The sequence below is a fragment of the Fusarium oxysporum genome, chromosome 10 (genome assembly GCF_000149955.1).
Source record: "Fusarium oxysporum f. sp. lycopersici 4287 chromosome 10, whole genome shotgun sequence".
NCBI lineage: Eukaryota > Fungi > Ascomycota > Sordariomycetes > Hypocreales > Nectriaceae > Fusarium > Fusarium oxysporum.
In genome coordinates, this window is record NC_030995.1 from 825,526 (window position 1) to 848,563 (window position 23,038).

The 23,038-nt window shown below is 48.3% G+C and overlaps 9 protein-coding genes, 1 non-coding gene and 1 pseudogene across 12 annotated transcripts; 3 read left to right on the top strand and 8 right to left on the bottom strand.

The window, feature by feature from the left end:
• The first annotated feature begins 105 nt into the window (after positions 1 to 105).
• Positions 106 to 2,833, top strand: FOXG_13864 (MFS transporter, DHA1 family, multidrug resistance protein). The gene is made up of 2 exons (XM_018393890.1): positions 106 to 1,984; positions 2,034 to 2,833. The coding sequence occupies exons 1-2, from the start codon at positions 546 to 548 to the stop codon at positions 2,494 to 2,496; spliced, it is 1,902 nt and encodes a 633-aa protein (XP_018253256.1). The 5' UTR covers positions 106 to 545; the 3' UTR covers positions 2,497 to 2,833.
• A 100-nt stretch (positions 2,834 to 2,933) lies between these two features.
• On the bottom strand, positions 2,934 to 5,742 carry FOXG_13865 (uncharacterized protein). Its single transcript, XM_018393891.1, has one exon. The coding sequence runs from the start codon at positions 5,024 to 5,026 to the stop codon at positions 3,371 to 3,373; it is 1,656 nt and encodes a 551-aa protein (XP_018253257.1). The 5' UTR covers positions 5,027 to 5,742; the 3' UTR covers positions 2,934 to 3,370.
• Positions 5,743 to 6,341: 599 nt separating this feature from the next.
• FOXG_13866 (uncharacterized protein) lies at positions 6,342 to 9,366 on the top strand. 2 transcript variants are annotated; one of them, XM_018393893.1, is made up of 3 exons: positions 6,380 to 6,613; positions 6,664 to 8,855; positions 8,917 to 9,343. In XM_018393893.1, the coding sequence occupies exons 1-2, from the start codon at positions 6,484 to 6,486 to the stop codon at positions 8,607 to 8,609; spliced, it is 2,076 nt and encodes a 691-aa protein (XP_018253259.1). In that variant the 5' UTR covers positions 6,380 to 6,483; the 3' UTR covers positions 8,610 to 8,855; positions 8,917 to 9,343. The 2 variants fall into 2 exon arrangements, with proteins under 2 accessions (XP_018253258.1, XP_018253259.1); XM_018393892.1 differs by having other exon boundaries at positions 6,342 to 6,613; positions 6,664 to 9,366.
• Positions 8,617 to 9,253, bottom strand: FOXG_13867 (uncharacterized protein; the record flags this gene model as incomplete). The annotated part of the gene is made up of 5 exons (XM_018393894.1): positions 8,617 to 8,724; positions 8,782 to 8,846; positions 8,907 to 9,039; positions 9,177 to 9,191; positions 9,248 to 9,253. 5 exons carry the CDS (start codon positions 9,251 to 9,253, stop codon positions 8,617 to 8,619), a joined length of 327 nt encoding a protein of 108 aa, XP_018253260.1.
• Positions 9,367 to 11,212: 1,846 nt separating the features above from the next.
• FOXG_21277 lies at positions 11,213 to 11,305 on the top strand. Its single transcript has one exon. It is a non-coding gene; the product is annotated as a tRNA-Ser (tRNA).
• Positions 11,306 to 12,690: 1,385 nt separating this feature from the next.
• Positions 12,691 to 12,870, bottom strand: FOXG_21278 (uncharacterized protein; the record flags this gene model as incomplete). The annotated part of the gene is made up of 1 exon (XM_018401600.1): positions 12,691 to 12,870. One exon carries the CDS (start codon positions 12,868 to 12,870, stop codon positions 12,691 to 12,693), a length of 180 nt encoding a protein of 59 aa, XP_018253261.1.
• A 1,098-nt stretch (positions 12,871 to 13,968) lies between these two features.
• FOXG_21279 (uncharacterized protein) lies at positions 13,969 to 14,420 on the bottom strand (the record flags this gene model as incomplete). The annotated part of the gene is made up of 2 exons (XM_018401601.1): positions 13,969 to 14,223; positions 14,280 to 14,420. The coding sequence occupies 2 exons, from the start codon at positions 14,418 to 14,420 to the stop codon at positions 13,969 to 13,971; spliced, it is 396 nt and encodes a 131-aa protein (XP_018253262.1).
• Positions 14,421 to 14,750: 330 nt separating this feature from the next.
• On the bottom strand, positions 14,751 to 15,164 carry FOXG_21280 (uncharacterized protein; the record flags this gene model as incomplete). Its single annotated transcript, XM_018401602.1, has 1 exon — positions 14,751 to 15,164. One exon carries the CDS (start codon positions 15,162 to 15,164, stop codon positions 14,751 to 14,753), a length of 414 nt encoding a protein of 137 aa, XP_018253263.1.
• A 190-nt stretch (positions 15,165 to 15,354) lies between these two features.
• Positions 15,355 to 15,866, bottom strand: FOXG_13868 (uncharacterized protein; the record flags this gene model as incomplete). The annotated part of the gene is made up of 2 exons (XM_018393895.1): positions 15,355 to 15,481; positions 15,553 to 15,866. The coding sequence occupies 2 exons, from the start codon at positions 15,864 to 15,866 to the stop codon at positions 15,355 to 15,357; spliced, it is 441 nt and encodes a 146-aa protein (XP_018253264.1).
• Positions 15,867 to 17,632: 1,766 nt separating this feature from the next.
• FOXG_21281 lies at positions 17,633 to 17,752 on the bottom strand (annotated as a pseudogene). The gene has a single exon. The product of its transcript is annotated as a tRNA-OTHER (tRNA).
• Positions 17,753 to 18,831: 1,079 nt separating this feature from the next.
• Positions 18,832 to 20,660, bottom strand: FOXG_13869 (uncharacterized protein; the record flags this gene model as incomplete). The annotated part of the gene is made up of 2 exons (XM_018393896.1): positions 18,832 to 20,049; positions 20,100 to 20,660. The coding sequence occupies 2 exons, from the start codon at positions 20,658 to 20,660 to the stop codon at positions 18,832 to 18,834; spliced, it is 1,779 nt and encodes a 592-aa protein (XP_018253265.1).
• Between the last annotated feature and the right edge of the window lie 2,378 nt (positions 20,661 to 23,038).

The following is a 23,038-nucleotide window of genomic DNA, read 5'->3' on the forward strand; positions in this document are numbered from 1 at the left end:
AAGAGGGTACCAAGCAGAAGATTTTTCTGCGTTGCCAGGGATTGAGGTCGATAGTTAGTAATGGATCTCGTTTTCGCTCTGGAAGAGATTGGCACTGGGACTGGGACTGGGACTGGGACTGGGACTGGGGGACTTTGTTTACAGTGGACCTTGTCATTACTTATAGATGGCATCACCCCTTGAATCATGATCTCCCTGTTATGTTCTCCTCTGTCTCATTGTTCTCTCTAGATTAGATACAGACTGTATCATACTGAAAAGTAATCGAGTCAATTCTCTCCCTCCTCTTCTGACTCGAACTTCTCAACGTCTTACCTGCATACGACCTCGGCTTGACCTTTTTCGTACAATCATCGCATTAGCGTCGCGATCCATCCATTCTCGCTTTTTCCCGCCAGCCTATAGCGTCATAGCTGCAGCTTACAGCGACAAGACGTAGACGCTATACATATAGCTACGCCCGCACGCCTCTCTAGACTCATTAATTCCAGGTTTCTCGGCAATTGACTTCTTCATCTGAACTGAAGACGAAATACACAGTCAAGATGGCGGGGAATATCGTGGATCAGGAGCTGCTAGACGCTGAACGCGCTGCTTCTCCTCAGCGATACCAACAGCGCGACAGTGCTGAAATAGAACGAGTCATCTCCGCATCAACCGTCTCCTCATCATCCTCCGAGAACTCAGCACGTCGAAGAAGCCGCTCAATTGGCCAATACAACAGCATCAGCCGCATCTCAACCCAAAACGACCTAGAGCGTCATCCTACAGAACTCAGCAGAATACAAACAGCTCGAAGTCAACACAATGCCACCGTTGGAGGAAGTCTTCGTTCCCGCACAGCCTCGCGAGCTTCGCGAAAGCCTCTCCCTAACTTTGGCGCTGGAAAGCCATATCCTCCTCCTTTGCCGGAGCAGGAGCAGTATGTCGTTGAATTCGATGGACCCAATGATCCTCTGCATTCGCAGAATTGGCCCTTGAGGAAGAAGCTTATCACTGCTGCTGTTTTGGGTTTCACTACCATGACATCTGCTTTCACGTCGTCTATTTTCTCTGCTGCGACTATGGTTGTTGCTCACGAGTACAATGTTGGCAACGAGGTTGGTCTTTTGGGAACGACCTTTTACGTGCTTGGTTTTGCCTTTGGTCCCTCGCTTTGGGCTCCTCTGTCTGAGTTGCGCGGTCGTCGTCTTCCAATTCTCATCTCCATCTTCGGTTTCTCTGTCTTCTCCATTGGCTGCGCAACTGGTAAGGATATCCAGACTATTCTCTTGTGCCGATTCTTCAGTGGTTTCTTCGGTGCTTGTCCTCTGGCTGTCGTCGCTGCTGTCTTTTCCGATATGTTTGACAACCGTACTCGAGGTACTGCCATTACTCTCTTCTCCATGTCTGTCTTTACTGGTCCTCTTCTCGCTCCCTTCATTGGTGGTTTCATTGTTGAGTCTCACCTTGGATGGCGCTGGACTGAGTATCTTGCTTCTATCATGGGTTTCACTGCTCTCATTCTCGATGTCATCTTCTTGGAGGAGACTTACCCGCCTGTCATTCTCATCGCCAAGGCGGCTGATCTGCGACGTCGCACTAAGAACTGGGGTATTCATGCCAAGCAAGAGGAAATCGAGGTTGACTTCAAGGAGCTCGTCCAGAAGAACTTCTCTCGACCTCTGCGTCTGCTCTTTACTGAGCCCATCATTCTTCTGCTTTCCATCTACATGAGTTTCATCTATGGACTCCTCTACCTTTTCCTTACTGCTTACCCTCTTGTCTTTGTTGGCGTTCACGGCTTCAGCTCTGGTCAATCCGGTCTTTGCTTCTTCGGTATGATTGTTGGTCAGCTCATCGCTGGTGCTACAGTCATTGCTCAACAGCCTTGGTACATTCGCAAGCTTGCTGCCAACAATGGCATTCCTATTCCCGAATGGCGTCTGCCTAACATCATGGCTGGTGGTGTTGCCTTTGCCATTGGTATCTTCTGGTTTGGATGGTAAGTTACTCGCAAACTCAGCAATCGACAGAATACTAACGTTTGCTAGGACTGGATACACCAAGGACATTCACTGGATCGTTCCCACTCTCAGCGGTCTCTTCACTGGTTTCGGTCTCATGTCCATCTTCCTCCAGGCTCTCAACTACCTCGTCGATGCCTATCTCATGTTTGCCGCCTCCGCCATCGCCGGTAACACATTCCTTCGATCTCTCTGCGGTGCTGGTTTCCCTCTGTTTGCCCGTCAAATGTTTGACGGTATGGGCATTCAATATGCTGCCACCCTTCTTGGCTGTGTCGCCGCTGTGCTTGCACCAATCCCCTTCATCTTCTATCGTTACGGTGCCAAGATTCGCCAGAGAAGCAAGTATGCTCCCACCGCTCCTCCTGCCCCTGCCTCTGGCTCTTCTGCAGAGGAAGACGAGAAGGAGAATGATAACGATACCGCCTTGGCTGCTGTCATCGCTCGTCGCGACAGTGTGGCCAGCGGTGCCAACAAGGAGAGCGCTTAAGTCTCATCACCATTTTCACATATCTTTGCGTATTTAATAACTAGCAACGTCTGATGGAGTTTTCGGGTCACGCTTGGAAAAAGGGCGTTTCATGACTTGGGCTCGTTGGATGATGATGGTGTAGCGGGTTTGCAAAAATGTCGTTTTGGATAGATACCATTAGGAAATTGCTCAGATTATACCATGATATGAGATGGTCACGCAAACATCTCTTCATGTAATACCCTAATTAATACGAATGTCATTTAAAAGAACAATGCCTAGAAGTGCTGTTATAATCTGCTGGACTGTTTACTTTGAAGATTGAGCTTGTAAGGAAGTGGTGAGAGAGGCATGACTCTAATCAAAACTAACAAACACACTCGGACAAGTTCAGTATAACTCACTTGGGATGGCTTTTGAAATGGTTTAATAATTTGAGATAAATATGGTAAATTTTGTGACCAGAATTTACAACACCACTTCGAGAGCAGTCTCAAGGGATGGTATCATTCAGTTCAGCCCTTGCAGTTCACACAGAAGTGCACATATAACCACAGAACGCATGCAGAATATATCAAACACTATCAATTTGATTACAGAGCTCGGCTCCATCCGAGTCATGTCGACTGTCCTCAGTCCAACCAGTGTGTGGCTGTTCCGTGTCTATATAGAATATACCGACTTAGATATCATTTGGTTATATCGTTTCAGACAGCAGTGAATATACACAAGACAAACACAAGGGAATTTCAACAGTATGTCCAAGCATAGGGTATCCGCAAGAATAAAAAAAAATAGAAACATCAGGTCATAAAAATCGTTGCATTGCATCAACGCAACCACCACCGCTTTCATCCCAATCCAGGGCTGATAACGCACTCACCCACCCACATCAGTTGGCGACGAGCCCGACCGTTGTCTGATCCTCCATTACCCAGGGCAAGTCTCGGTTCCCAACGTTGATGCAGGTGAGGTAAGTGACACTATCCGGGGTGCGTGAGGTACCGCCCATATCGAGTTCGAGATTGCTGCCCATGAGAGGTCGTACGATCTCTCGGGCCATTGACTTGAGCTCATCAAGACGCTTCTCAAATCGCCGGAGGTTCTCCCGGCTGTATAGCTCCGGAGTGAGCTTGAGGAAGCGCTTGCAGTCATCGTGGCCGAGGAAAGATGCGGGATTATTCGAACCGAGTTGGCGATATGCACGACCTACAGAATTCAACGGCGGGGCGGCGGGGGGTAAGGCGGCGACGCTGCGGCCGCCGTCACGAGAGGTCGTCCTGCGTCGCTGATCGGGAGGCGGCTGCGGAGAGGTGTTGTCGGCCAGCCATTGGCGGAAGAGGCTTATGGACAGCCAGTCGAGGTAGTTGTTGCTTGGGCCGACACGTTCACCACGGCTGTTGGTGAGCCCAAGACGGTACAGGCGTCCCTCGATGCGACCGACCGTATCTTCCAGTTCGTCAACCTTGTCCTCAATAATATCCAAGACAATGTCGGGCAGGGCTGCACGCAGGCTGCGTTCCCCGACCGGCCACTGCCCAACGACGTGAATCAGGGCTTCCTGAAATATCACCCTGCTACGAGCTAGGTACCCGAGGCGCAGATATGAGATTGGGTATTTGGCGATTTGCTTCCAGAGCCGTGACTGGAACTGCAGCATGTGGTGATCGACTCGAGGTCCCACCACAGCAAGGGCGTCATATTGGTCGGCGAGGTTGAGCAAGCTCTTGCATTGGACATAGGCATCTGCGACATTGACACCATCGAGGTTGGGCGGGTAATTGTAAAAGATGCGAAAAAGGTTGTCGTAGTCGCGCAAAAGGTCCTCGTCCGCTTGCGATAGCTCTTGGGCTGGAGGTGGGTGGTTGGAGGAGAGACTGAGGTTGGCGACAGAGCGGAAGAAACCACCTGAGGCTGACGAATTGGACAACGATCGCGAATGTGAGTGGGAGTGCTTGGAGCGACTCTGAGAGCGTGAGTCTCTTGCACTGACTGCAGGGGGGGCTGATGCAGGACCAAACAAGGATTGTGTAGTATCTCGCGACGATTCGTCTCGTTGGACCAGCATTGGAATATCGTTTGGTCCAGATTTGGGGCCTAGCTCGTATCGCCATCTCTTCCTGGGTGGATGGATGCTTCCTCTTTGCGACACTGAGCTGACTTCGCTTGCACTGACAGAATCCGGTTCCCCGTCCTCTCCGATGCGGGAGAGCTCATTGCCAGCCGGTAGTGCGCGGGCGCGGGACCACTGGCTCGATGTGCTGGTCTCAAAGAAACCACTCGAGCGCGTGAGAGTATGGCGATGGAGAAGATATCTGTTCTGCACGGGAGCAGCATCGGGAGGCGTATCGTGCGCGCGGACTATGATTTCCACATCGCCACTGCTAAAGACTGGGAAGTCATTGTGAAGAGCGTGAGAAGTCCCGCCGGTATGAGATCGATTGTAGCGTTTCGATCGCGAGTCTGATTGAGATCGACGGGAGACGACAGAGGAGGGACCGCGGCGGGAGACGGAGGAGGCGGTTGGAGGCTCCAGCGTGGACACCATGAGGGCTTTTTCGATATTAAATGATTGCGAAGGTGATAATTAAGAGCCGCGCAGGGGGTATATGAGGCTCAGGAATGCGGCTGTGGCGGAGCGAAGGTAGATGAAGAGCTAGCGATGAGGCTGGTAATAGGTTATGAAAGATGGAAAGTAAATTGTGAATCACATGGGGCGGGATGTTTTGGTTTGTTGCGGAGCGACGAGACAATATTTGGCCGAGAAACAGTTAACGCGATAGAGGGAGGTAGAGGTCGAGATGAGGATAAAAGTTGAGAGGCAACAGTAAAATAAACAAGACGAGACAGGGCAATACGTGACTGCGTGTGTAATGGATGTACGGAGCATGCAGACGTAGGTAGTTAGTTAGGTATGTATGTACAGTAAAGACAAGGATAACCTGTGATGGTGGCACGAGGACAACAAGAGGCCGCTACAGCCAGAGGTTCAAGGTAATGGGCCATGATCCAAAACATGCATTCCACACTCCACTCAAACTGGCAAGGCTGTTTCTGCTCTTTTCTTGTTAGGGCCCTTTTATGCCTTGGAGGCGAACCATTTGAGACGGTGACAGGGGTTGATGAGGGTCTCTTCTCTGTAGTTATTACCCGCATGGTTTAGTGAGAGTCTTTGTCGGGGTACGACGAACCTGTCACCGACTGCTACGTTATTGGAGGCCTGTACTGAGGAGATACTGACGGACTGTGACAGACTGATGACGGTTGTTGTTTATTTACCTATCAAAAGTTTAATTCCTGTGTCGTGTTTTGTTTCTAACTATAGCTGTGGCTGGTTTATAGTGCACTAACGCATTTGACCGTTGTACAGGGTGAACGACGCTGTTTCTAGAAGCTTGTGATTCCATGGTCGATCACTACCTTTGGCGAAACTGATCAATTTAGATTGGTTCACGGTGCTTCTTAGCGAGAGAATATGCCCAGTCGTCGTCAACATGGGGATGCCAAGAGAAATGGAGTGCTTTGGTCTTGTTACTGGGATAACAAATTTCTTTGTCTCAAGTGTCAATGCACTCTGAACTGTTCTCAGCCATGATGCAGCAGCTTCGTGTTCCTAAGTTCATCTTGAAGTCGCCTGAGTTAGCTCAACAGATTCTAAACTTACCTGAGTTTATCTCAGTTACCTGAGTCTACTAAACGTGCCAAAATATTTCGATACGTGAGATTGAGGCTCTAACTTTCATTGCTCCCTCGTCATTCACTACCTGTTCAGCTATCAAGTACTTAGTTCATCTTGTAAAGTCGCCCGGGCCGTCGTGACACAACACCCGCTCGGCCCCACCACCTCGGACGGAATTCGAACAATGGGACCCACTCAAGCTTCAATCGAATTCCGACATCACCACTTTTTCCCTTCCTTTAAGCATCGCATCGCACCAGCATCAACCTCAGCTTCAGTCCTGGTCCGCCAATTGTGCTCCAGGCTCAAGCTGGAAATATAATGGAATGACTACGGCCTTTCGCGTATTTCATCATGCCCCTCGGCCAATTCAGATCAGCGAGTTCAAAGATGCCGTCGACGCAGTTTGTCGTCCTCGGTTTCCAACCGCTCGCTTTGCGAGACCACAGCGTATAGGTAATTGTCTCGATGCTTTGCAGCTTTTTATGCGGCTAACTCTTCTTTAGTACTGGCTATCAGCGGAGGCGTAGACTCAATGGCACTCGCATTTCTCATGACCAAAGCTGTCCGCTCATTCCGCGGCATGAAAGTCGCGGATAACCCAGTCCATGGTGTTCTAGCTCTCGTTGTCGACCACAAACTACGTGACGGAAGCGACCATGAAGCGTCAGAGGTCGCCAAAGAGTTGCGTAAACTTGACATCAAGGCCAGTGTTTCTGCTCTTTCCTGGAAAGAAGAGAAACGCCAAGGCCTCAACCCTCGTCAACTCCCCAATGTTGAGGGCCTCGCTCGAACTTACCGGTATCGCGCACTAGGCCGATACTGCAGCTATCACGGTTCCAATAGTCTTTTCTTTGCACACCACAGTGATGACCAGTACGAGACAGTTCTCATGCGATTACTTGGAGGGCATGGATACCGAGGTCTGCAAGGAATAAGGGAGGCTAATTCGATACCCGAATGCTACGATTTACATGGTGTGTACAAGAGTGGCCTTCTCGACGACCAGCTCAGATCAGCCCCTGCACTCAGCTTCCGACCAGCTCTGAAAGAATTGAAACATCTACGACGCAGAATTCGTGACGAGTTGACCCTTGAAAAGGCCAATCTCTTGGACGATATTCCTCAAGATCTCATTCAATCGTATCCGGGGTCTGAAGAGGTCCGTGAACTCTCCGACGTTCCATTCCTGAAGCCCTTGGAAATTGAGGATGGCGGTGTCATGATATATCGGCCTCTTATGGAATTTGACAAGGATAGGCTGATTGCTACCTGCGAAGCGAATAAGATTCCTTGGGTAGAAGATGCGACTAACAAGGACCCTACATTAACGACACGAAACGCTATCAGATATTTGGTTCGAAACCACACCTTACCAAAAGCCTTGCAAAAGCCTGCTATCCTCTCTCTAGCTAAGAGATCAAAAGAGAGAACCGAGCTTGAAGAAGCAGAGGCTAGCCGCTATCTTATTCGGGAGGCCGTTATCAAAGACTTCGATCCAAATGTGGGAACTTTGCTGATAGAGTTTCCAAAGCTACGCAACTTCAACAAACGGTTCAAAAGACGCTCTTTACATCCTGACAACGAACTACGAAAGGACCATCGGAGACTTGTCATGACCATCGCAGTCCGCAAACTTATTGATTTTGTCACTCCTGAGTACCACCTCCCACCCCTTTCAAGTCTCGAAAAAGTTGTCAATACTCTCGTCCCTGGCATGACTCCCGACGCCAATACGACGCCCAAAGCATTCACCGCCGCTGGTGTGTATTTCGATCCGATCGTCAGAGGAACATCCATCAAATGGCTACTCTCCAGAGCCCCCTATACATCTACCCAACCTCTTCCGATTGCAAAGCTGTATTTGCCTCCCTCGTACCTCTCACCCCCCCTAAACACAGAGGAGGAGTTCACGGAAGCCCCGGAGGCATTCAGTTACAAGGGATGGGCGAGATGCAAGCTGTTCGATGGTCGTTTCTGGATACGAATTGGACGTAACAGATGGCCTATGTGGCAGGTCCACCCTTATCGCGCAGAGTATGCCAAAGCATTTCGCAAGGCGCTGCCTCCTCTACGAAAGGCTCGACTGGAGAAGTTGCTCAAGCACTACGCGCCAGGAAAGATTCGATACACACTTCCCGCTATCTACGGTGTCGAACGTAAGCGGGATCCGTATTCTCAGCATATCAGTACGACACTGACACTTCTTGCGCTGCCGACTCTGGGAATCCGTGTGCCTGGCCTGGAGCGGTGGGTCAAGTACGATGTAAGATATAAAAAGGTTGATGTCTCACTACTGGGACATCACCCTCGGAGGGAGATCAGGGGCCGCTTCGTCGGGCATCGACCGTTGTTTGAAACGGGGCGCAAACATGTTCACAATTCGAGACAAGAAATTCCCGAAGGAAGGGCCCGAAGGCCGAGAGTGATTCATTGCTTTAGACTACTTTAGACCATTTTCATCCGATGTTCATTTTTTCGACCTTTTGCTCCAGTTTCTTATTGTCCTTCTTCGTTTTCTTTTTGTTTTTTGTTTTTTTGGTAACCCTCTGGTTGCTAACCCCCCCCTAAAATCATCAAAAGTTAGTCAAAGTTTAGACTTGATGAACTTGGTGAAAACTTACCACCCGGACGATGGTGCCCGGGGGAGCCACGGAGGAGCCGCCGGCGACAATCATGATGTTGTGGGCTATTGAGAGTTAGTAATTGCATAATATTGCATAAGAGCATAAATTGGATAACTACTTACAGAGAGTGAGGCACGCGTCAGCGGTATGGTTGGCTTTTCGACAAACAGAACAAAACAGACGTCGAGGCTTGGGAGGGGGGGGGGCCTCGCCCCCACCCCCACTGGTTGGTTCCCCCCCTTTGTCGGGCGGATCCTATATAGTGTGTTAGTACTCTTGGATGAAGGGCGTCGTGGATATGTCGTGGAGATGTCATGGGGATATGGTGGAGATGTCATGGGGATATGGTAAAGATGTCGTGGATAAGAGGGAGGGTCTGGTTGTGTACGTACGGTTGCGGGTTCAGACTGTATGAAGAAGAGTCAGTGTGTGTACTGACAAGATGAGTATGGTATAAACTTACAGCCATGTTGCGCACGAAAAAAAAAAAAAGAGTCTTGTATATTGTGCGTCACTATATTTATATGTCAGTGAATCAGAATGGAAAAGAGATGAACGAAATGTCTCTGAATCAAGAGTGAACAAGGAAATTGTGTTGTAGTGAATGTCCAGGTAGAGATAAGTGTGCAGAACTGCGAGAATAGGGGAAACAAGTGAAGATGAGGGAGGACAAGGAGAACAGAAGAGGCATGAGGTAGATTCTCGTGAAAGGATGAGGCTGTGTAGATGGTCGCTCTCCGAAAATGCAGAGATCGCGAAGAAGAGGACATCATCGTGCCAGCGGGAAGGGCTCGCGGGAACATGGAGGCATGGATTTTCGTGTCGAGAGAAGGGAACATGTCATGAAAGAGGCATAGATGTTGGATTCTCATGAGTTGAGCACCAGGGTGAGACCACGAAAGGCATTCTCTAGGTCCACGCAGATTGCGTGAGGGGGGAAGGGAACTGGGAAAGCAGGAAAGGAGCGGCGACAGTGAGGTGAAGGGAAAGGGGAGGGAAAACTGCGCACGCAAAGATGCAGCAGTATGTGAGGAATGCAAGGAAAGGAACAGCGGAGTGATTCGATGAAGCTGAAGTGCAGGGCAAATGAAAGATCGTGAACTCACGGTTTGATGTTGGGCTGAAGAAGAAAGAAGAGAGAGATCGGGAGGGGCGAGAGGTTTTATCTACCTCCTCGCGATCATGTGACTGCCTGCGCGTTGTGAAGCTCCTGCATCACTACATACGAAAAGAATGCTTGCCAGTGGCAGGCACCTGTCAAGTACATGCGAACTTCCTACAGCGTGAACCCCTTACGGATAATGATCATGGGTACCTTCTACATGCTTCCCGGCTGCACCCGCCTTCTGACTGGTTAAAATTGGATGCAGGCGCGAGTTTGAGCAGCAACTATCAATCTTGAGATGACGCAGGGCGCGGGCAGGAAGAACCAGTGCATTGCGTTGATGGTGTTGGTGTTGGTTGGAATCTGGTTTTCGGTGAAGGGATTTGCGGTCGATGAGCAACTGATGCCCGGTACCATGGAGGATGGCAGTGATATTTGGAGTATTCATTCAATACCTGATAACACTTGATTTGAGACAGATTTGATCCTCGAAAATGTGATATTATTTGACATTAGTGCTGCAGTGGGAGTTGTGCCCCTTGACCTTAATCACAGACCATATGTGCGTTGCTCATAGCCAGACTCCGAGAATAATTCCCGATTTCCATTCTGACGATTAATCTTTTGCGTAGTACTTCTCTCCAGTCCAGTTAGCCTATCGGACACAGCCTTGGGATTATATTATACATTATTTTTACATATCATTAACTCCTTGCGCGAGGTGAGAAATCGAGGTTGTAACTCGCAAGTAACTTGACATGAAAAGATGACAAGGCCGGCAGAATGTCTACGGACTTCTGGATCTCTTCCGAGTTTCTAATTTTGTCTTTAGATTCGTGTCTTCTGATAGTTTGGAACAACAGCCTTCGAGTTCCCTGGTTTGGGTCACGTCCCAGTTAGAAGTAACAGCGCTTTGTGAACATTCATATCGACTCTCAGCTCTTGGATCGGAAACATGTCATGGATTGAGAGTAAGAAATCTGAGCAAGGCTGGTCTGTAAAAATTCTGCTCTGCAAGTTTTCGAGTCTGAAAGGGAGCAAAGAACATGCACGACATGGACCGTCACGGGGTAGCCATCCGGAACTCACAACAAATAATCACAAGCATTCTCCCCTTCTGCTGCAATTCCGCCTCTTCTTACCATATCTTGATATGGATCAACTTTTACTATGAGGAGAGTGACCAAATATTTCGCTGTCAATAATTATTGTGACCTGCAGTTCTTCTACCGCATTCGTCTCGTTTGCTTGTGGTGTTTAAACTGAAGTTTTTCGACACTATATAATCGTTAATTATAAGTCTTTTGTTAACAAACCGAGTGAGACAACGTGTCCGAGTGGTTATGGAGACAGACTTGAATTCAGTTCGGTTATCTGTTGGCTTCGGCCGCGTAGGTTCGAACCCTGCCGTTGTCGACCACTAAGCTCGTCTTTTTCCTTTTTTTTTCTTTTCTGGAATTCGTTACTAGACACATGAAAAATAACAATGAGCACAGATTAAAAGCATCCAGCAGACAAATGGTTCAAGGCAGGCAGAAGTAATGAGGTCAATGGTAAAAGTGCTATGAGGACAATGTCTCGCCTGCAACAGACTCGACTCAGTTTCCGCCAACATAGGCTGTGCCCAGATATGGGCCTGGCTGTGGTTCAACACCAGCCAGCATATGGTCATCGTAGCATCACCATATCCATCGTGACCACGAAATATCGAGACCTCCCCGTTAACCTTCCACAACTCTCCCCTACTTTGACAGACTAGGGAAATCCTCAGTTCGTCGCATATTTCTTATAAATTGAACGCCCATAGAGTGTGTATTGTTCGGGGACGCAGGAAGTGACCTTTCGTAGTTCGAGCGTCGACGGGAGACCTTTCAAGTGGGCGAAGCCATCTGCGTCTTGCCGATCATGTCAGAAGTCCGTGAGCAAGACGTTCTCCATCGTTGGAAGGCAATGGAGATTGATGCGAGTAGTTCGGTCAAAAGGCGTTAGCCAATAGTCATATCGGAATTACCTGTGCAAGGTGAAGTAGAAGCTTGGAATGCTATATAATCAGGGCTTAAATATGGTCGGAAGCATATATGTTAAGTGGCTTGAACAGAAAGTGAACGCAGAGATGTGAGGTTCGCCTATCGATGCAGCCGAAACTGTCGTGGTGAAGTTCGCCGATATCCCGAGTACACCTGGGTGCGTCGACGATGAATGGAAGAAAATATAACGACTCGATCCTAGGTAGCGGGACGTCTTGACAATATTTGGAATTCAGCTTAGCGTGAAGCGTCTTGCTCTGACCATGTCCTAAGTTCCTTGACATATGTGAACAATATGTGATCAGTACAACAAAGCTCCATACGATCTTCCACAGCTTAACGTGTTATTTACCACCAATCCTTTTGCTTGTTGATGCGTGGCCCACAAGCTTCTTCAAACGACGCCTTTACGAGTGGCATTTTGAATGGGCCAGTTTTAACCCCCGTAATTTATCGCCGAGCTCTTCTCCTAGAAGTTCCCAGCCCCTGAGCCACTCGCGTAACATGCTGCAACTCTGCGTTGTGCGCGGAAGCCATGACGGCGACGGAAGATGCGGAGAAACAGGAGTTCAGTGATAGTAGAGAATGGAATGAAAGATGAGGAGCAACGGGATAAAAGTTTGGTGAAGTGTTGTGATTGTTTGCGAGTGTGGGAAGATGTGAATGTTGATGAAGTGAAAAATGGTTCAAGGTGAAGGAGGAAGTGAGGAAGAGAAAGGCCAGCCCGGTTTGTTATCAGGAGAATATCAGAAATTGTAGAAAGGTGCGGTTGAACTAGGCTGAAGAAGCCTCAATCTTGACGTAGACCTGGGGCAGGACACCAGATGCCAGCTCAATAGCTGTGACTGTTGTTGGGGATAGTTCATCGCCCATCTTTCCTCCTGGAAGTTCCCAGTCCCTGAGCCACTCGGGCTCGATGGCCGTGACTGTTGTCAAGAACTGACAATTGGTCATGATGAAGGAGTCATAAAGGAACCATCTGTGGTTGATCCCTACAAGGCCGCTTTCAGGAGATGAACCTCTCTACACGCCAATGCCTGTGAATCCTGATTTTCTTTTTAAATTTTCTTGATCCTGGACGTTGTGCAAAGAGATAGTCGTCAATCGACTCAAAGGCTTCAATAAACCCGACCAATGCACAGATAGTTGAAGGAGGAGAAGCAAAAGAGCCTTATCATGAAGCCCATGGTTTCACCGTAGTCTCCTTGTTTAAAGGCCCGCGCAAGGTATATGTGGACCGTCCAGAGGCATACAAGATTGTCGTTTGGTTCATCCAGACGGCACAGAGACAGACTTAATATAGCCGATAAGTAGTTCGTAAGAAAGCAAAGTTTTGGCCCGAGATTGGCGCCATGCGAGTTTATTGTGATAAAGCCATTGACTTGACTTGTGAATATGCGGGAGAGGGAGTTCAGGTCGGAGACCCTTTTGGCCACCTTTAAAGCAACGTCGCTATTCAAGCCGCGAAAAGTAAGGTAGACATAAGCCGCGAATTCGACCCTTAGGTAGTTCAACTTATTCTTTCATCAGAGCTCAAACGCCTCTGCGGTATTGGTCAAGCACACAACGGGGACTACCGTATCATCCGTTCTGATACAGTTCGTATTGCCGGATAATGTGTCGCGAGCACACGAGTCGAGTTGCAAACTTTCGTCTCTGTAGGTTGGCCACAACTGTAGGAGTAAGGGGGAGGGTATGGGATTACCAGCGCGTGAAGTCGAAGGCCAGACAGCAAAAGTAATAGACAATCTCTGCCTGATTCCAAATCCTCTTCCGCTGACGGAAGGCAGTCATGTCCGTTATTATAAAGGAGAAAGTCGAAGTGGTCCTGCTGATGGTTGCATTGGGATGAATGCGGCCTTGGTCTGTAGTGTAACCTCGTTGGGGTCTACTGGCTGTATTTCCAGGCTAGCATATGATCTTGCTTCCGGTATGCTAAAGCTATTGCATTGATAGATCCGTATTATATTGCATAGCGCCTGGATAAAGCATGCACTGAGAGGAATGCGGTCTTCATCTATGACATGATCTCGTTGAGGTTGATATACCGTGCTATCGGATTAACAAATTAGCACAACTACTGTTGCTAATGGCACGAAGGTCGGAGGTCTGATTCCCTCGACGACTGTTGCGAGTGACATACTGGAGGGTCATGCTGTCTCCTCGCTTGAGAGGCTGCTTTGGCTTTGCAGGGACTTGGGCCTGGGTGGGCTGGAACTCCCAAGCAGGTTGGAACACCTGGGCGCCTCCGGGGTTCTCAGCTGCGGCCAAGGTCGGAGGACCCTTAGAAAAGCCATCCTCAAAGCCCTTTAGCCGAAGTAGTTCAGGAATACATCCACGTCAGGGGCGGCTGACATGATGACCACTTTCAGATCAGAAAGCAGTGGCAAGGCACCCTTCAGTAGTGCCAGAAGTAGATCTGTTGGTATGGTGCGCTCGTGGGCCTCATCAATGATGACAAACTCAGTGGTGTACGAAGGAGGGTAAGGGAGGGGGTAAGCCATTGATATGCCCCATCATGAAACCCATAAGCGTTCCAAGGCAGAGAGGTTATGAAACCCAAGACGCGATCCGAAATGACAGAGATCCTCTGGTAGCTCACGCATGAGCCTAGGGCGATTTTGACCAGATTATCTTTAGCGCTCTGGTTTAAGGCTTGGGGTTTTATTCTTCTTAAGGCCTGCTTTGGCGTTTAGAGACGGTGGCCCTCTTGTCGGTAGCAGGAGGCTCTGGCGATGGAGTTGGCTTGGTAGGGAATCAAGTCTATGCTCTGGGGTTAGCAAATCAGCAAATACACTTCGGGATCAACATATTACTGAATAAAATACAACAGATCAGTTCCCGCAGCTGCGTTTTAGAGGAATCGGAATTGATCTCGGATCGATCGCTCGTGACCCTTCCAAATTGTTGAGAGGGGTTGGAGCTGTAGCTTCTATGCGCCATGTGGCAGGAGCGGTGGTAGGAGAACCAGGTTTCGTGTTGATAGGAGCAAGGTCAAATGAATGGGAGGGTCGAGATTCCTCCCACTGATGAAGCGGCTCCAACGGCAGTGTGGTAGGTGGTCTCGTCAGTGTTTTCGTAAGCCCCCCTGTGGACTGCGGCCTGAGTGACAATGTTGAATGTAACTCGTCAGCTTCGCCAACTGAGGGTAAGCAACGGCAAGCTGTGTTCAAAGCCACCCAAGTATACTCGAGCTTTCCTCCGATGAAGTGGTGCCCCACAAGACGACTGGCCCTCATAAGGTGCATACCGGGGAGCCTGTTGAGTACCCACGGGGGCGTGGAAAAAGGTCTATCTCGGGATCGAACAAGATGTCCCCTGATTTAAACACAAGCTCCTATGGGCACCTTCAGAGATGTCATCCCTCTGATGAAGAGAAGACGATTGCAGTAGGTCCCCCCAGCTTTCAGCACTTTGGCGAAGTTGACGAGGCTGCATTCAATTGACGAGCTCCAAGTCATTCTGTCCCTTGGAAGAGGCAACACAGGCCAAGTTAGGATCGCGCTCCTCATAGCATTTTCCAATAGTAAGCGTATCGTACTGGTCGTTCTCTTTAAGGAACTTTCTGGGTTGTTGTTTGAGTCAATATAGATCTTGGCGAGGGCGCTGAACTGAAATTGAGATCGCGCTTCTCACAGTACTTTCCGATAGTGAGTGTGTCGTAATGGTCGTTCTCTCCTGGTTATTGTTGGAGTCAATATAGATCTTGGTGAGGGCACTGAACCGAAATGAAGATCGCGCTTCTCACAGTACTTTCCGATTGTGTCGTAATGGTCGTTCTCATTGAGGAGCTTCTCCGGGTTATTATTAGAGTTGATATAGATCTTGGCGAAGAGCTTCAAAAATGCGTCGGAGAGGAAGGGGAAGAGGTATGCAGCCATCAATAGCGTAGCACTACCAGACGCAGGACTGTAGCCATGTTGTAGGACGAGACATCTTCGGGACCCCATTTTTTGCAATCCATGAGGGTTCGCGTTCATTCGGTGTGACTTCAGAGGTCTTGTCTTTGCGGACTTTAGGTTCTTGCAGTTCATGAGGTTCTCGCGTTCCGTCAGGGTGATCCAAAAAGCCTATTTGCCAACGGGTATATGTAGCGCCGAAGAGACACATAAATTTTCGTCGTGGTAAATATTGCTGATAGAAGCTGACAAGTTCGTCTCGTAAAGTGGAAAAAAAGTGATGATGTTATGGCATGGCGGTCAATCGAAGGACGATGATCCGAAATAGATAAATTGAGTGCATAGAGACGAAGTAGGAGAAATAAAAGCAAGATATCCAAGCCCCCCCATCAATAGCTTTCTGTTGGTAGATGCAGGCGAATTGTCGTCGTGAGGAAAACGATGAGAATGGTGTTGTAGAAGGAAAGACAGAGATAATATCAATAGAGGTGGGAGTAGCGGCAGGTCGGGGATAAGGAGTGGATAAAAGGAGAGTATAAAATCGAAGGAATGAGAACGAATAATGCGGTGTGAAATTCGCTATTTAGTATTCTGTTGATAGATGCAGGCGATGGTCGTCGGGAGAAGGAAGATGAGGGTGGTGTTGTGGTGGGGAGACGAGCCCCACTCCAAAGTAATCGTCTTCACAACGCCATTCGCAACTTGGGGGCCGGTGAGGATGCCGTACGGAGTTTTCGGCGCAGCTTGAAGTGAGCTTATCCTTTTCTTAAGTATATAATGTGGATGTTTCACGGGCAAGTCCTAAAGATACACCGTGTCAAACATCGAAGAGAAGGACTTCGTTTAGGGTACCTTCGTCACGACTAAACTCATTGAAGAGACTTTCAGCCAAGCACTAGGTGTCGGAAGGTTCCATGTTGTCAGTTTTCTGTCAGGTCATTTCGTTGTTGATGATCGTTATCTGAGAGTTAAAGGAAGTCGAAAATAGATAAACAAGGTACTGGATGTACCGAATTGAATGATGAGGAAACAGGCTAGAGTGTCTGTACATAAACCTCAATGTACAACCCGTTTCAATAGAGCTATATTCTCAGTTAATCTGTAAGGTATCAATAGATGGCACTGAATTAGCTGTTCACTTCAGAAAAGGCCAAACCATCATGACAAGCCCCAATGCCAGATCGATTGGCGCATCAAAAGAACTGAGACTTGGTCACAGCCCACAGATATCAACACTCACATTGAAGGTAACGCCTGTTCTGATGCATGTATTAGATGGCCTGCATCATGGCTCCATGCTCATTGGAAAACTGAAACAGCGAAAGCCCCGGGGGCGGGTTTGTCGGATGAGTCTGTTTCAGGTCATCGTCCCCGGGATTCGTTGGCTGAGAATGGTGACGAGACGTGTAGGGGTTCAACTTCCATACTCCCGAGGTGACTCATCTGAACTCGCCGGCTTCCAAATTCGTGACGTTGGCCATCAGATGGCTATATCTGACACAACCGCTTCAACCAGACTCACATAGTAGCATTAGTTTCGGACTAGAGGGCCGACAGAACTCCAGTTTCCTGCAGCTCTCGAGTTCCTATGAGATTAATCTTGAGGCTCTTTCTTTTCCATACAGCTGGAGCGCGCGGCACACATACACAAATAATGGGACTTCAGATTACATCCCATGATCAGAGCGTGTTTGGTCACGATATACTCAGCCCAGTCAATACTTCAAGACCATTAAGAGAGCATGCAGAGTTCTCCTGATTCACGAACTTGGATAGCGAACTTAACTAGAAAAACAAGAGAAACAAGACAAAAAGATTAGTCGATCTGGGATTCGAACCCAGGTTAAGATCAAGCTCCAGTTGCGCTCCCCCCTGGGGGCCCAGAGGGGGGCGCAACCAGATTGACTGATCCGGTCATACCACTAGACCAATCGACCTGTGTTGAATTGTTATTGATATCGCTGTGTTTCTGATATATTTAAGCATACCTAAAGCTAGCCTTAAGCGGGCTTTCCAGTTCCAGGCCCCTTCGTTGTTAAGCAGTGTTGGCACTGCTGGCACGTGAGAGAGATGAAAGAAGCCCGCGCGTCGCCATGCGTTCAATGTATCCCTCATGTGGTGATGTACGCTTTTCTGTTGCTTCACATTTTTGATATCTTCATTTAGCTTTCGTTGAGAGACTGTTTGTGCATCGTCGACATCCCGAACCAGAATTCGACAATCATCTCACACGGACACAACCAAAGAGCCAACTTGGACTTGCTCCTCAAGGCTTCAAACAATATTCCCCTTGGAACAGAAAAAAAGTTCATCCGAAACAACACATGTGGTTCCGTTCGCACGGTCAGGAGGAGCTTCCCACCTCTGGGCTGGAAGCTTGACCATAGACTTAGACCTACCATATTCAATAAACAGATTCACATATCGACAGCAACCAGCCTCCGCGCAAGCATTAACAAGTGAAGAACATCTAGTTTCTATATGTTGTTTCCGCACCGACCTGGACTTTCAACCCCTAATAGTGATACCGGTAAAACGTTACATCCCAGCAACGAAACACGAACGCAACATACATAAACACGGGTAGCGCATCCCCCCAAAGCCAACAGATCTTTTCATCAACAAACAATCTTAACTATTGCGTCTCTGCGTTGGCTCCCTGCTATAACTAGCATGGGATTTCCAGGCAACACCACGTGGAGGTGCAGAGTCCGACTTCGTCACCCTACCCCGAAGGGCCCCTCTTGGCTGATTTATCTTCAGATAGAATCGCACTGAGGGTATCTCTTTCTCGTGAGAGTCCAAGATCTTTCTGAAGCTCAAGAGCAACAGGCAATATCTCCTTCCCAGAGGGCACGAAGATCTTTCCCATCCGAAGATGAGGCAATTCTTATGACGAGGCACAAGACTTTCCCAAACATAAAGAATGAGGCGTATTCCTAAACATACGATAAGAACTTGAAAGGCATTTGAACGATACCTATAGGGACCAGGACGTCACACCAGGAGTGGTAGATCATTCCTCATCCTCGCCGTCATCCTCTGGAAGAGGGCCACACGCTTCGACTCTAATTGACTTATTCCTGAAATAGGAGATGTCCAAGAGCTTAATCCCGGGATGGGTCGTGTTGGCAAAAGGATCAGGCTGAGTGATGGCAGGGCCGCCATCGAGAGACCAGCGCAACCCGCGAGGATACTCTTCGGAGAAGAAGGTGACCCAAAAGCTGAGTTTAGTACTCAACCGTTTGAAGTCTTCGTCTGCCCGAAGTTGTTTGATCTCGTCGAGCCTGGGAAGGGCACGAGCGTGCTCGGCAGGCTTCTTCGGATCGAATCGACTGGCCTCGACTTGGCGGGCCTCGAAGGAGTTGAGGAGGGCGTCGTACTTGGAGAGTAGCTGTGCTCTCTTGGTAGCATGACCTCTCTTCTGGCCATCGTTAAGCGCCATTCGTTTGCGCGGAGGAGAATCAGAACGCGATGGCCTGCTTCTCTTGGTCGCCAGTATCTTTGGAAGTTCCTGGGTTTGAAAGAATTGAAGGATGGGGTAAAGGGGACTGTAGCCTTTCTCACTCACCGCAGACTTGATTCTGTCAGCAAGCCCGGGTTCCTTCTTGATCAGTGCAGGGAAGCACTCCAGTACCAGCTCGACAGAGCAGATCTTGTGCTCTGCATTCTCTTTGGTCATGAGGGCATTGTACATGTCTCGGTCAGTAATCTTTCCGACCTGCGATGTCACATTAGCCCACAAGCGCCTGGTAGTAGCACCAGCCTTGTATTCGAAATAACCATAGTTGAGGACAGGGACCCCAGCAAGTTCGTAACCTGCATTGTATAGCAAGTCCCAAACTGCCCCAACATTGGCCTTCTTGTTGGCGAAGCTAAACTGGCCGTGAAACGTCCAGAAGATCACCTTTTGTATATTGCCAGCTGAATCGCGAGCAATATAAATACGTGGGGACTTTTCCCACATCTTTGTCTGGACGTCGAGTTCCAAGTATTCTAGCGTTAGCCCAAGAGACTTACATATCCCTTTCAAGGCTGGGAACACTTCTTTGCCCACGGCAAAGATAAACCTGTCGTCCTTGACAAGCTCCTTGGTGAGGTCGATACAAGCTTGCCAGATTGCTGGCCACTGCTCTTTGTAAGTCTCCTCCCACTCGGGGCCTGTTACCTTATATGGGACTCTAATAGGAATCAAGTCCAGAGTCTTGAGATCCCTCCTCATCCCATTCTTGATCTGATATATGTTAGTGATATTCAAGACATCGATTGGAAAGCTGAACTTACCGACTGCACTTTCAGACTGGCACTGCCTGGGTCCATAACGTGCGAGAAGATCTTATGGGGGGAGGTGTCGGTAGGGTAGTGCCAGAGGAATGTGGCTCTGGACTTAAGGGGGCCTGAGGGCGCTGCCATCTCGTCGATAGCAACTTGGCCATTGGAGGCGGAGGCGACCTTTGTGCGAAAGTCCCTCCATATCCTCGTCATATCGTGACAATGGGTATGCCAGTCGGCTCTATCATTGTCAGCAGCAAAAGCGTCGATGGGGACGAGAGACTCATGAGGGTCCTCTGTCTCGCCATCGACGAAAGCAATAAGCTCCCGCTTAAGGGGGCAATCTTCAATAACAGAGAGTGCCAGTGCCCTATAGGATGAGACAGATGTCTCAATACCTAATGTTCGGGCAGTCTTACCAACAGCTTCTTTGAGCTGTACACCCTCTGTATCTAAAATAATGTCAGCAGCACCAGCGCCCACGGGAGGCACTGGGACAGGAGGAGCTCGGCGCACTAACCCAAGCTGGCCATCGATGGCCACGAGACGTGTCTGACGACCAGAGGAAGCCATTGCTGCTGTTGTCTTTGTGAAAATTTGAAGATTGAAGATTGATGGAGCTTGTGATGAATGAAAGTGGAAAAGTTTGCCAGGACCCTGGAGGTTAAGACGGCCTGTCCATTGGACATTCAGTTGGGAAGGAGTGCTCTTGCCTTCTCACTCAACAAGTGGTTTGATTGGTGAGGGCAGCTCTCATCGGAGCGCAAGCTCCTTCCCTCATGAGCCTCATTTGTTGGGGAGAGCGAGCATTCCTTCCCAATCGGGACGGACATGCTCAGGAAACCTAAGGCAACAGGATTTCTCTGCATCTAATGGAAAGCGCATCATTTACTTGCGTGAAGTAAGTACCTAAGTAGGTAGTAGTTATGACGAGAAAATCTTAGTATTTTCCAAGAGTTGCAATTTCACGGCGAGTAGGTGAAGATGAGGATTTTGGCATCTGTCTGTATCTAACAGGGGAGTTGACAACGACGAACCCATATCGAAGAGACGGGCCCTGGATGAGAATCAGCATCAATACAGACCCATGAAATCTCCACAACTAGCCAACACAGGGGAATGGAAGATCCAGCTTCAAAAGAACAAAGAAATTAAATTAAATGATAATCAGTTACGATACATATATATCAGTCTCAACTGCGCGCATGTAAGTTCAAAAGAGACAGGGTACCTTAGCTGAGATTAAATTAGCAGAGCATCGGCTCTCTCGTCTCAGTTGAACTTGTCTCTTCCTCTACCGAATGGAGAATCCCCAGAAGTACTTCTTTGACCCGTCAGAAGATACTTGTGATGACACATCAGAACTGAGAGAGCTCGAGCCGGACATCTATGTCGGTTGACACGCAGCATCATTTTTCAGTGCATCGGCTCCTTTTTATAGGTAAGTATTATCTACTAAGTAGGTACACACCCATAGTCCAGTACAACCGGCGCAGCTTGGCCGACTAATAAGGCACGAGGAGAATGCACTGAAGTGACACTATGCAATATATGATGGGTGTATTGTTTTGAAGTTGTCCCCAGAATTAGTATTTACGCACCGTCGTTCCCCCATCAGCATATCGTCTCAAATCTATGACTGGACCTTGTCCAACCGGTGAAGTCGTAGCTTAGCTTGCCTTCCTTTTGCAAAAAGCCTACTTTTCAAGTGCATGCTGAAGCATTTGCGCAGGAAATTCGCCCATGTCAAAAAAACATACAAGCATACGCTCCCAGGTCATTCAATTAGACTGTTGACCAGACAATAAATTCAGAATTAAGGTAGCCTGAAAGATCTGGGTAACAATGTCATTTGTCGCTACAGCAAGCAAGATATCATGAGCGTCAATGTTAGATTGCACCTCACTTTCAGAACGCTGTTACCATTCATACCAACGACTTTACAAATCATCTCCCAATGGTACAACCCATGTCGAAGTCTTCGATAATTTTCGATGATTGGCTCAAGATCTGTCGTTGTTGATCATGAACTCCACTTCAGCCCTACCCACCCATACTTGAACGGCTTTGCCCGGGTTGTGAGCTAAGAAATTGCACAATAATTGCCTAAAAGGGACTGGGCACGATTCAATCTCGAATGTGGCTGGATGTCGACAATTCCCGTTCTCAAAATTAAAGCCTTGGGCATTGGAGGGTTCGAACTAGTGCCCTTCCATCCATGAAGCCAGGAACTCCATCAAGTTGTGGAGTTCAAGGTTGCAAAATATCACTTTCTATATTCGCGCCTCTAAGACAGTATCCACCTCTCTAGATAGCTTACCTGCATTTTTTTGTCCTGGATATATCTGCCTCCGTGTCGGAAGTCCATGAGGGTCCTAATGAGTCTTTCTGGGCTTGCTGTTCATGTGTGACCAGCAATCCTGGCCACATCTTTCTGGGTGAGATTAAATAACAACCTAATGGATCGTCTCATTTGAGGATGCGAATGTATTAGACAGTGACATGAATAATACTGATGGTTGCAAGTGCATTTGATCCGACAAATGAAAAAGACGTAGTTGATACGATGTAACATTTTCTTTTATTGTTACTCTTTTCCTAGACATCGTCTGGGTATGTTCCCAAATAGTAAAAAGGGCCACTCATATATGTTATCTAATATTGAACTATGATAAAAGAAATAATATAGATGTATTTAAACCTTCTTACATACTTTTGGTATCTTTGCCTCTTTATAAAGTGAAAAGAAGTAATATATAAAAAGAACTATGGCTTTTATCTGTCTTTCTTTGCCTCTCTTTATTTTCAGTAAATATTGATCGCACGCCATGTCTTTTTTGCCGTGATTCACTCGCGACAGGAAGGAACAGTCACCGAGTCTTGGTCTAATAACCACATCGGTGTGTTACTTCCCCCTTGTTGACACCAAATGTAAGCGACAACTCCTCTTG

Bases quoted from the DNA above. Each gene is read 5' to 3' on its own strand.
- FOXG_13864 (XM_018393890.1), top strand. From the start codon at position 546: ATGGCGGGGAATATCGTGGATCAGGAGCTGCTAGACGCTGAACGCGCT. The intron at 1,985-2,033 runs GTAAGTTACTCG...AACGTTTGCTAG, and splicing joins GGTATCTTCTGGTTTGGATG to GACTGGATACACCAAGGACA.
- FOXG_13865 (XM_018393891.1), bottom strand. From the start codon at position 5,026: ATGGTGTCCACGCTGGAGCCTCCAACCGCCTCCTCCGTCTCCCGCCGC.
- FOXG_13866 (XM_018393892.1), top strand. From the start codon at position 6,484: ATGACTACGGCCTTTCGCGTATTTCATCATGCCCCTCGGCCAATTCAG. The intron at 6,614-6,663 runs GTAATTGTCTCG...ACTCTTCTTTAG, and splicing joins TGCGAGACCACAGCGTATAG to TACTGGCTATCAGCGGAGGC.